The sequence below is a fragment of the Martes martes genome (genome assembly GCF_963455335.1).
Source record: "Martes martes genome assembly, chromosome: 16".
NCBI classification, from domain to species: domain Eukaryota; kingdom Metazoa; phylum Chordata; class Mammalia; order Carnivora; family Mustelidae; genus Martes; species Martes martes.
Window position 1 is genome coordinate 51,452,133 of NC_137904.1, and position 12,935 is coordinate 51,465,067.

Here is a 12,935-nt window from a genome sequence, read left to right on the forward strand (position 1 = left end):
TGACGTGAAGGTGCAGGCAGAGATTCATGTGATCCATCTGTCTACAAGCCAAGAAATGTCAAGGAGAGCCAGCGACCACTAGAGCTTGGAACAGTCTCCCTGAGAGTCTCCAGAAAGAACCAATCCTGCTGACACTGAGGTTTTTAAAATTCTGGCCTTCAAAACTGTGAGAGAACAAATTCCTGTTGTTTTTTAAGTGACTCCGTGTATGGTAGTTAGTTACGGCAGCCCTAGGAAACTCAGATTCGGGTGCCGGGGAAATGGGAGTGCTGTTCTAACAAGCACCTAAGAATGAGAAAGTGCCTTTCGAACCGGATGATGGGAAGAGGCTGGAAGAAACTGGAGGTACCAGAAAGAAAAGGCTCAGACCACCTCAAAGAGACAGAGGTAGGCAGAGATGGGAATTATGCTGCTAAGAAGCCGAGAAACACTTGGGCCCCTAGAAGCTGGAAAAGACAAGAGCGGATTCTTTCCTAGAACCTCCAGAAGGAACATGGCCCCACTGATGCCTTGATTTTAGACTTCCAGCCTCCACAACTGTGAGAGAATAAGTTTCTACCACATTGTCCGTGGTCCTTTGTTACTGCAGCCATAAGAAACTAATGCAGGTATCGATTTAGCAATGAAAGCAACAGCCAGGTCGGGCAGCCCGAGTGGGTTAGGACCATACATTCTGGAGCCAGAATCCCTGGGACTGAATCCTGACTCTCCTGCTTACTACTAATTGTGTGGTGCTGAATAAATTATTTAACCTCTCTATGCGTCAACTTCTCCATCTGAATAATGGGGTTACACTACATATATCAAAATGCTGTTGTGAGGATTAAGTAAATCTGAATACTTAAAGCATTTAAAACCCTGGCGGCACCTACGCCTATGGGATGCAATATGCAGAGTTGCTATTATTTTCCTCATCTTATGAAGTATGTGATAATCTACCTTAAAAAAATTAATTACAGGGCACCTGGGTGGCTCAGTCGGTTAAGTGTCTACCTTGCCTCAGGTCCTGATCCCAGGGTCCCTGGATGGACCACACATCAGGCTCCCTGCTCAGCAGGGAGTCAGTCTACTTCTCCCTCTGCCCCTCCCCCTGGCTCTCCCTCTAACCCCTCCCCCCCTCCCCGTGTGCAGTCTCTCTCTCTCTCACACAAAAATAAACTCTTAAAAATAATAATAATAATTACTAGTGGGATGGGGGGTTTTGTTTTTTGTTTTTTTAAAAAAGGAGAAGTCTTTTAGGGTGCAAGAGGGAAAGAGGTTCCGAGAGAGAAAGCCCTAGGAAATGGCATACATAGGCCAGGATGTGAAGGATAAGTGAGCCAAAAAAAGTTTTGAATGTTTTAGTTTGGTTTTTACTTATTGTGTTTTGAGCGGTGGAAAGCAAGAGAATTAAATGTACATACAGAATTAGGGAACTGTGAACTTTCTGTTAACAGCAAATGGAAGCAACTAAAAGGTTTTTCAACTTGAGGGGAAAAGAAACCTGATCAAAACTACTCCTTTAAAAAATCACCAAGAGGCGCCTGGGTGGCTCAGTCAGTTAAGCATCTGCCTTCAGCTCAAGTCATGATCCCGGGGTCCTGGGATCAAGGCCCGCAACCGGCTCTGCTCTCAGTGGGGCGTCTGCTTCTCCTTTTCACCTCCCCCTACCCTGCTCATGCTTGAGCACACTCTCGTTCTCTCTTTCATAAATAAATAAAATCTTAAAAAATAAAAACAGGGGCGCCTGGGTGGCTCAGTGGGTTAAAGCCTCTGCCTTCGGCTCGGGTCATGATCTCAGGGTCCTGGGATCGAGCCCCGAGTCGGGCTCTCTGCTCAGCAGGGAGCCTGCTTCCTCCTCTCTCTCTGCCTGCCTCTGCCTACTTGTGATCTCTGTCAAATAAATAAAATCTTTAAAAAAAAAAAAAAATAAATAAATAAATAAAAACAAATTTTTAAAAAAAATCATCCAGCTATGAAAAAGAGACTAGAACTGGGGAATGGGGAGTTACATATAGACCAGTTTGGAGGCTACTGAAGTAGTCTAATCAAGATCATGTTGGCTTGTATTATAGCAAGGATAGTGAGAATGGAGAAAAACAGATTCAATATTTAAGAGGTAATGAAAAGGTGGGGCGCCTTCGTGGCTCAGTAGGTTAAGCATCGGCCTTCGGCCCAGGTCATGATATCAGGATCCTGGGATGGAGTTCCTAGTCAGGCTCCCTGCTCAGCAGGAAGCCCACATCTCCCTCTCCCTCTGCAGCTCCCCCTGCTTGCGATCTCTCACTCTCTCTGTCAAATAAATAAATAAATCTTTAAAAAAAAAAAAAAAAAAGAGGTAATGAAAAGGTATAATAAACCATACTGGACAAAAGCCTATCCCCGAGTTTCTTGCTTGAACAGCTGGTACAATGGTGATCCCATCTACCATGATGGGATCCATGGATGAAAGGTAGGTAAGGGGTGGAAGTGATGAGTTCAGTTTTGGACAAGTTGTATTTGAGGTGCCTGCTCTGTGAACATGTCCGGAGACTTGGAATATACAGAACTGGACATGGGCAGAAGACTTACGGATATAGGTTTGAAGGCAACTAAGCCAGCAAGTAAACAGGTGGCTTACAGCTAGAATGGGGAGGTACAGGTGCAAAGAAGCATAGGTTTAAGAGTATAATTTAGTCTATTTGAAAAATGGGGAAAAAAAAAGTTTTAAAGTTTATTTATTTATTTAACTAATCTCTAACCCCAATGTGGGGCTCAAACTCATGACCCTGAGATCAAGAGTCACATGCGATGCAACTGAACCAGCCAGGTGCTCCCCTTCAAAACAGCTTTAAGTGTTGTGTTCAAGAAAATTTTATCCAGAATGAATAGTGACAAGAAAAGGTGCTAATCTAATTTGGCAATTCCTATTTTACTAATAGTCCTAATTTTAGAGCAAAGGATAGGATGGATGCCATAATTAAGAAAGACTGGCCTTCTGGGGTGCCTGGGTGGCCCAGTTGGTAAAGCATCTGCCTTCAGCTCAGGCCATGATCTCAGAGTCCTGGGATGGAGCCCTACATGGGGCTCTCTGCTCAACAGGGAATCTACTTCTCCTTCTGTGCTCTATCTCTCAAATAAATAAATAAAATCTTTAAAAAAAGAAAAAGGAAAGATTGGCCTTTTTATATATATTGGATTAAAATCGATCTCTAAATTGATTGCTCAGCGTTTTGGTTCCTTAGGTAGATTCACGTAAGAACCTTTCTTTTATTACATTCTTCACTAACCTATACAAATAACATATTTTTAAATGAGTATTAAACAAATAAAAGCAGTAGCAGAAAAACTTAGTTTGTATAAACTACTAGCATTGCAACTGAAAACTGTTCACCTCTGGGGCATGTGGGTGGCGTGGCTGGTTGAGCGTCCAACTCTTGGTTTCAGCTCAGGTTGTGATCTCAGGGCTGGGAGATCAAGCCCTGGGTTGGGCTCCGTGCTCAGCAGAGTCTGTAATGAGTTTCTCTCTCCCTTTCCCTCTGCCCCTCCCACCATGCATGCAAGTGGGCAACACGCTCCACGCTCTCTCAAATAAATAAATCAATCCTTTTAAAAATATTGTTCACACTCCACACTTTATTTTGGGTATGCCCCCCCTTGGGCAATAGGTCTGTTGACTCATCATTTTAAGCTTCCAGGGAGAGGAAACACCAAATCTCCACCCAGTCAACTGAACAATTTACATGACTTCAAGTTTCACCGGGAGTCCACATATAATCAACCACAAGAGGGCATCAAACTGAAATTGTTTTAATCTAACTTTGAAAAAAAGATGTAAAATCTTTCTGATTTACTTAGATTATTGACATTAATTACCACTAACAATGATATTTAAAGTTCTGTATTTGACTTTATAAAAATAATAGTCAAAAATCACAGCATGAAGAAAAGAAATCCTTATCCCCTAAAATCTTCACTAAATTTTGTGTACTTTATTATGCATCAAGAAAGGCAATTTCAGGGGCACCTGGCTGGCTCCGTAGGTAGAGCACCTAACTCTTGATCTTGGGATCATGAGTTCAAGCCCCATATTAGGCACAAAATATATATACATATTTTAAAGGCATTTTAGGGAATAAGTAAAGCTTTCAAAGAAAATAAATTAAGTGAATAGTTTCACTGCCAAATATAGAACTTAAAGAAGTTTACTGTTCAATTTAGAAATGCAGATTATTTCATCTCATCAGTAATGTACCAAAAATCCATCCACACGGGACACCTGACTCAGGTCATGATCCCAAGGTCCTGGGATTGAATCCAACATCGGGCTCCTTGCTTAGGAGGGAGACTGCTTCTGCCTCTGCCTGCTGTTTTCCCTGCTTGTGCTCACTCTCTTGTTCTGACAAATAAATGAGTAGAATCGTTTAAAAAAAAAAAAATCCATCCACAAGTAATTCAAACGTAACCTAAGTCCTTTGACTCATGTAATTATAAAGGTTTACACACATTTAACTACATTTAAAGAATCTTCTCTCCTACTTGCCTAAGTGTTGTTTTATTTATTTATTTAAGATTTTATTTATTTATTTGACAGACAGAAATCACAAGTAGGCAGAGAAGCAGGCAGAGAGAGAGGGGGAAGCAGGCTCCCCGCCGAGCAGAGAGCCCGATGCGGGGGCTCGATCCCATGACCCCGGGATCATGACCTGAGCCAAAGGCAGAGGCCTTAACCCACTGAGCCACCCAGGCGGCCCCCTGAGTGTTGTTTTAAATACTAATACTGATTTATCAGGGAACAGAACTTCTTTGGAATGCCACTTATATTTTCAAAAAATGCCTCTGTCTCAAATTTTTAAACGTCTCAGAAATACCCAGCCCAGGTATAGCAAAAGTCACTACACTATCTCCACGCACCCCAACCACAGTCATAAGCATTGATTTTAACAACTAAAACAATGTAAGTTGCAGACATCTCAAGAGGATGCCTTGGAAACTACGCAATAGTATACAATTAGTTAAATGAAAATATTTTAATAGGTTCTGAGAAAAAATTCCAGGTCCCACTTACTAACAGTCAGAGTGTCTTGGGCAAGCCCTAGAGCAAGTTATTTAACCTGTATGAGCTTTAGTCTCTTCATCTATAAAATGCAGACAAAAATAATACCTATATTATTGGGCTGTTGCAAGGATTAATGAAAGAAAAACATAAATATAATGCTTAGAACACTATGAGGCACATATTAGTACTCAATAAATGTTTCTGGCTATTCACTACTAGTTCAGCACCTACTGGTTCCACCTTTGGTCCCTAAAATCCTAGGTCTAGACCATACAATTATTTGTAATAAATCTTATAAATGTCAAGGCCAATCAATATTTGAACAAAGCTGAGGCACCTGGGTGGCTCAGAGGGTTAAGCCTCTGCCTTCGGCTCAGGTCATGATCTCAGGGTCCTGGGATCAAGCCCCGCACCGGGCTCTCTGCTTGGCAGGGAGCCTGCTTCCCCCTCTCTCTCTACCTTCCTGCTTGTGATCTCTCTCTCTCTCTCTGTCAAATAAATAAATAAAATCTTTTAAAAAAAATTTTTTTTGTACAAAGAACCCTTCGCATGTCTCTGGCCCAAAAGGGCAGGACAGAGAAGGAAGTGAGAAGCACGAAGAATGAACATCCAAGAGGATGAGGGAGGGCAGGATAGGAAAGAGAAGTATAAGGAGGGAAAACAGGACCACAGAATACATTTCACTTACTTCCTAATTTGTTCAAAGAGATTCCAAGGACTCTGAGGCCTTTTGAGAGGCTATTTGAGACAGAGTCTGAACATGGCCTGTTAACAACTGAATGTCTATAGAAAAGGACATGCACTAGGCTCCCTAATGGGCAGTGTCACTGACTTTTCGCTTAAAATGAAATATAGCATTAAACTTCAACCCAAAACATGGTTACAGTGATCTCACCAGCGGTAATGACCTTGCCAACAAAAAGCTTCCATGCTACTACCTCCACAGCAAGAGGTCAAAAAGATGGTACAATAACCACCATGACCAGGTATGTGGGAGGTAGGGGGAGCAAGACAAAAATATATACAAATTTTTTTAAATCATTAATCCAAATCAAAAGATGCAAAATAGGGGCGCCTGAGTGGCTCTGTGGGTTAGAGCCTCCGCCTTCTGCTCGGGTCATGATCTCAGGTCCTGGGATCGAGCCCCGCATCGAGCTCTCTGCTCGGCAGGGAGCCTGCTTCCCCCTCTCTCTCTGTCTGCCTTTCTGCCTGCTTGTGATCTCTCTCTCTCTCGCTCTCTGTTAAATAAATAAATAAATAAATAAATAAAATCTAAAAAAAAAAAAAAAGATGCAAAATACACATTTTAAAACTTCATATACTCTTTCTCTTACCAGTTTCTGAATTAAGGTAATAGACTAAATCCAAACATCTCATTTTGTTCCCTCTTGAAACCCTCTTAAAACTGCTAAAGAAATATTTGTTAAAACATTAAAGGCACTAGATGTCCATCAACAGATGAATGGATAAAGAAGATGTGGTATATATACACAATGGAATACTATGCAGCCATCAAAAGACATGAAATCTTGCCATTTGCGACGACGTGGATGGAACTAGAGGGTATCATGCTTAGCGAAATAAGTCAATCGGAGAAATATAACTATCGTATGATCTCTTTGATATGAGGAAGTGGAGATGCAAGGTGGGGGGGTTTGGGGGGAGGTAGGAAAAGAAAAAATGAAAAGATGGGATTGGGAGGGAGACAAACCATAAAAGACTCAATCTCAAGAAACAGACTGAGGGTTGCGGGGGGGAAGGGGGACGGGAGAGGGTGGTGGGGAAATGGACATTGGGGAGGGTATGTGCTATGATGAGTGCTGTGAAATGTGTAAACCAGACGATTCACAGACCTGTACCCCTGGGGATAAAAATACATTATATGTTTATTAAAATAAAAAAATTAAAAAAAAAAAACATTAAAGGCACAAGGATAGAGAAAATAGCAGAGACAACAAACAAAATTTGGAAGCAGGAGAAAGCAAATGAACGAGTGATAACTGCCGTTAGCAGAGCCAAGAAAGCCCAAGCCCAAACCAAAAGGGTGACACTGAGAACCAATAATCTCAATCCCCAAAAGACACTGAAAATGGAAAAGGGAGCATCTATAGCAAAGAACTGCTTGAAAGCTGCTTAACGAGCAGATCCCTAGACCATCTATATCCACCCTCTTCAGCCACTACATGCTTAGTCTCTAAAGGAGGGAACACTGAAGTTCTCTGGACTAGGGCTTACCAGTTCTCTGCTTAGGTGTGAACAAAGGTACTAACAGTAGAGAAAATCAAACACTGAGGGGCTATACCAGTCAGATCCTCATGCTCCAAGTAGGACGCCAGAAAGGCCTCTCTGGGCCATCTGTCCAGTTCAAGAAGGATTAAAATCAGTGAATGATATCAGTGATGCCCAATAAAATAGATTAAGAAAATCACCCAGTGGTTAAGCTCAAAATTGGTAAGGCCTACCCTCTTGCTCAGAGCCTCCAATCAGCTATATAACCCCACAATGTTAATTAGGATTAGAAAATTATGAATTAATAATCTGAGGATGGAAGAGACCAAAACAAATCCCAGCAAGAAGCAACTGAGAAGAAAGAGAGACTATGCACAGAGGGGGGAAAAACACACACACACTCATAGACACAAAAGTATCATTAATATCTTCAGGAAGAGAAAAAATTATTCTATCTATGAAACAAAAACAGAATTTTATTACTTTTTTAAAGGAAGAAGATTCTAAGAACAAAAGAGCTCTTAGAAAATAAAAATATGATAGCAAAAAAAAAAAACCCAAACAACCTAAATAGGACTGGAAGACTAAGATAAGGAAATCTAGAAAAACTGAGCAACACCCCCCCCCCACACACACACTCTCTCTCTCTCTCTCACCCCAAAGAACAAAGACAAAGAGGAAAACTGGAGAAAAAAGATAAGAAAATCAGAAGACCAAAATAGGAAGTCCAGTGTTCAATAAAATAATGGGACAAGCTAAAAACAACAGGGAGAAGGGGAGGAGGAAGTCCTCAAGAGAAGTTCTCAACTGAAGGACTCAACTGCCAGATTCAAAGTACCCACCAAACAACCAGTGGATGAGAAAAGACTCACACAACACCATACCACTCTAAAACTGCAAAACACTACAACTAAAGAGGAGGTTCCATAAGCTTCCAGATTAAGTCCAAACCAGTCACATACAATGAATGAACAGATTCAGATTTCTCAAGAGCAACACTGCAAGAAGACAACTGCAAAAAACTCGGAGGATCTCTGCTTACTCTGTACCATTTTTATAATCAAAAGCTCAGCCACCTAAGATTCTTCTCTCTAGCTGGCTTGGCCTGCCCAGGTATTGATGAAGCTCCCGCTCTCTGCTCCATGCCCTGCTCTAATGTTTCATTTCATCCCACCACAGATTTTCTGACTGGACCTAATTCTGAGAGCTGAAAGAAGGCTTTGAAGATTTCAGAAGCTGAAAATACAAAGTAGTCCAATAACTCTGATTATATTTCTACAAGATGTCAAAACCAAGTCCACACTACAAGCCTGCCCAACATCTGACTGAGGGACAAGCTGTGCTCTTCCAGACTACCTCCTGACCTTCCCACTGACCTGCCTGTAAGAGCCTCTTGAAAACCCTCAGAAAAGCAGAAGCCTATGACCGTGAGTCTGTTGAGCTTATCTTCTCCTGCAAGACTACAACCAATAATGAACTAATTGATCTTTCGTAAGACAGCTAGTTTATTCTTGTCAGCCCATTTTACGTATAGATATAGCAAAACTAAAAAGAGAATCAAGAAAATCCTAACATGAAAATTAGGGTGGAGATCACCTCAGGGTAGGCTGTAGGGAACATAACCAGGAAGGGCCCACAGTGGCATCTGCCTCGTAATATTCTAATTTTTCTTTTTTTTCATACATTTTTCATTCTTTGCAATTTAAGAAACTTGTTTTTAGAATTTTTTTAAAGATTTTATTTATTTGTCAGAGAGAGAGAAAGAGAACACACAAGCAGGCAAAGTGGCAGGCAGAGGCAGAGAGAGAAGCAGGCTCCCCGCTGAGCAAGGAACCCAATGTGGGACTCGATCCCAGGACCCTGGGATCAGACGCCAGCCGAAGGCAGCAGCTTAACCAACTAAGCCACCCAGGCGTCCCAATTTAGGAAACTTTTAATGAACGTATTCCTTCAAGTTAGACATTGTTTAACTAGGTAACTCATTATTAAATCACAAAGGTTTATGTTACATCAGCAGCACAGCTCTGTTTTATCAGTCATGAAGAAAACTGGCTTAATTCTAAATACATATAAAAAGTAAGACCAGATTTACTTACATTATGAGTCTTCGGTTTAAGAACCAGTATTTCCTCCGACTCCTGTCATATCCAATAGGTTCATGTCGAATATATGGTTTGTTTTTTTGGATTTCAGCAACACAGTCAGTCACACCAGGCACCTTATGTGCTACACAGACTTCACACTGCCACTCATCCTCCGGGACCTCCTCAAGAGGTGGTTTCACACATTCCAAATGGTATACTGCCGAACATGTCTCACAGCAAAGCAAATCCCCAAGTTTGTGACAAACCCGACAATGGTCGTCATATTGGATCACCCCCTCAGACATCAATTCCTCACGAGCAATATTTGTGGTAAGAAACTGATCAACTAAGAACTGCAGAACTTTGATTTTGTTCTCCACTGGTCCATAGGGATAGTCCTCTGCTTCTTGGTAAGGAAGAACATGATGGTACTCCTTATCACTCTCACAGTACACCCGCAGCACCTCTGGCCACGTCATCCCATCTATGAAATACAGCGTGGAATTAACGCTATCTTTCAGATCAGCAGGTCCAAAGGTAGTATTAGAAGTGTCTTCTTCACGCAAAACCGCTTTCAAAAGCACAACGTGCATCTCCGCCATCAGTGTGCACTGCTCTTGACTCACGAGAGCTGCACAAAAGTCCTCAAAGCGAAAAGGAGATAACCTTAAAACAGTGCCAAAGTTCCGCAGTACCTCATAGATAGCAATAACATTCATTATATGCTCATTAGGCACCATTAAATCCTCAGAGGACTTGGGAAATTCAAGGGGTGGGATGTCTTTTTCTTCTAATATCGGAGAACGAGGCCGATGTACTCTGGGTTTTCGCCTACCTGTTAAAAAAAGAAAAGGCATTATTACATCAGTACATTGGTTGTTTTTTTTTTTAATATTTATTTATTTAAGTAATCTTTACACCCAAAGAGGGGCTCAAACTCACAACTCCGAGGTCAAGTGTCACATGCCCCTCCCACTGAGCTAGCCAGGTGTGCCACAAAATCAGTACATGGTTTCTAAAAACAAGAGTTTTCTAGTTTTTCCTACCTGGACCTCAAAACATAGCTAAGCATACTTTTATGTTTCTAGTAACTGTCAAGTAAAAATAATACCAATGAGTAATGATTTAGTTCTAATTTTTACATCTATAAAAATCTGAATTCAAAGTTTTCCCATTACATTACAAACTACAAGTAAAAAAAATTGCAATTATAAATCAGTTTTCAACTATCTAGAGCGGTTAACTGGTGTAGAGGTAACCATGACAAGAAATAACTGTTTATGAAAGATCTCAAAGATCATAAATGAGAAAAAACGTCCCCCTGTAAGAGAAGAGACACAATAGAGCTCATACTGTTCCCACTGTGATTCACAAATGCCTCTCAACAACCAGACAGGAAGTCCTCTGGTGAAGCACCCCTTTTCCTCTGCCAGAAATGCTTCCTGAGAGCCACGTAGCAGGGGAGTTCCACAGTGAAACACAAAGTTAGGGCTGAAACAGAAAGGAAGGAGGAAGTAGGAGAGGAGGAGAGTCCCAGTGCTGGGAGAAGGAAAAAGGGAGGCTCGGGCAGGAAACAGACAACAGACTATGTACATTTTTTAGCAGTCAGTTGTAGTCAACTCTAGGTGCCTGTTCCCAATTTTTGAGATGTGATGTCCAAGAATATATATGTATACATATAAACATATCAATATACAGCACACTTGAGAACTTAGTTTGTACCAAGCATACAGTTCTCATTTAATTCTCTGAATGAGTCTATGAGGTTTTTTTTTTTTAAAGATTTTATTTATTGGGGCACCTGGGTGGCTCAGTGGGTTAAAGCCTCTGCCTTCGGCTCAGGTCATGATCCCAGGGTCCTGGGATCGAGCCCCGCATCGGGCTCTCTGCTCAGCAGGGAGCCTGCTTCTCCCTCTCTCTCTGCCTGCCTCTGCCTCCTTGTGATCTCCGTCTGTCAAATAAATAAAATCTTAAAAAAAAAAAGATTTTATTTATTTATCTGAGAGAGAGAGAGCATGAGAGAGAAGAAGGTTAGAAGGAGAAGCAGACTCCCCATGGAGCTGGGAGCCCGATGTGGGACTCGATCCTGGGATTCCAGGATCATGACCTGAGCCGAAGGCAGTTGCCTAACCAACTGAGCCACCCAGGCGCCCGCTATGAGGTATTTTAATAAGCCCTTCTATATAAATAAGAACACTTGTTTAAAGAAACTAGTTTCTGGGGCCCCTGGGTGGCTCTGTCAGTTGAGCGTCTGCCTTTGACTCAGGTCATGGTGCTGGGGTCCTAGAATTGAGCCAAGTCGGGTGGGGTCCATGCTCCGCAGGAGCCTGCTTCTCCCTCTCCTGCCTGCTTATGCTCTCTTGCTGTCACTATCTGTCTCTCTCAAATAAATAAATAAAATCTTTTTTTAAAAAAAGAAACAGGGGCACCTGAGTGGCTCAGTGGGCTAAGCCTCTGCTTTCAGCTCAGGTCATGATCTCAGGGTCCTGGGATCGAGCCCCGCATCATCCGACTCTCTGCTCAGCAGGGAGCCTGCTTCCCTCCCTCTCTCTCTCTGCCTGCCTCTCTGCCTACTTGTGATCTTTCTCTGTCAAATAAATAAATAAAATCTTTAAAAAAAAAAAAAAAAAGAGACAAGTTTCTGCTAAATTGCTATGCCTGAATTACTATTATTATTATACTTTCCAATGATGTTTACAGAACAGGAAATGTATCTTTTAAATATCAGAAAAAGGGATGCCTGGGTGGCTCAGTCGGTTAAGAGTCTGCCTTTGGCTCAGGTCATGGTCTCAAGGTCCTGGGATCAAGTCCAGCATTGGGCTCCTTGCTTAGTGGGGAGCCTGCTTCTCCCTCTACCTGCTTCTCCCTCTGTCTGTTGCTCCCCCTGCTTGTGAGTGCTCTGACAAATAAGTAAATAAAATATTTAAGAATAAAAAATAAGTATCAGAAATAATTCTAACAAAATCAATTAGCATTAAATTCATTTTTGTACAATTCACTTTTATCAATCATGATTTTGGGTTACTGGTAAACTCTTAACCGCCTGCTCCCTCCCCCACTCCTGAGCCCTCACTTCTGGCTTTGTCTCATTACCTGCAAACTAAAAGCGTGTATGGTATCAGGAGAAAAAAGTATACTAAAGAATCTAAAAGGTCAAGGTATTTTAATGTATACAATGCACACCCAATATGCATTCACTGAAAAAATTTTCCAAGTAAAAATATATCCATTACTTTCTGCAGAAAAATGTCCAAGAGATCACCCTGGGCCAGACATTGCTGGTAAGCCTATATAGTGAGAAAGGAGCCAACAGTTCAGCAAACTTCCCAAAAGTGACACCAGGTACACAGATGCAGTTTTCACAGATTCAATTAAATCACAGAATCACCATGACAGTAGGCATCATGGTGGGTAATTCAGTCCATTTTCCTGTCTCCCAGAAATTATTTGGGACTTATCTACATAAATATAAATGAGAAAGTAGTAAAAAGAAGACTAAACCTAAAGGAATTCCCTCAAATAAGAGAAGAAACAAAAGTCAGCAGAGACAAAAGTGCTTATAAAACAGTTCCTGCATTCCTCTCAGATGTTTATGCAAAAGGCTG

At 41.5% G+C, this 12,935-nt stretch overlaps 1 protein-coding gene across 6 annotated transcripts in view; it reads right to left on the minus strand.

Annotated features, from left to right (window-relative positions):
• The window catches only part of BPTF (bromodomain PHD finger transcription factor), a gene marked incomplete at its 5' end in the record, with an annotated part of 155,877 nt that overhangs the window by 102,441 nt on the left and 40,501 nt on the right, over nucleotides 1-12,935 (minus strand). For all 6 annotated transcript variants that reach the window (XM_080825943.1, XM_080825941.1, XM_080825942.1 and 3 more), the window contains one exon: nucleotides 9,343-10,165. In XM_080825943.1, the coding sequence (XP_080682069.1) occupies nucleotides 9,343-10,165 (823 nt within the window). The remainder of the gene's footprint in view (nucleotides 1-9,342; nucleotides 10,166-12,935) is intronic.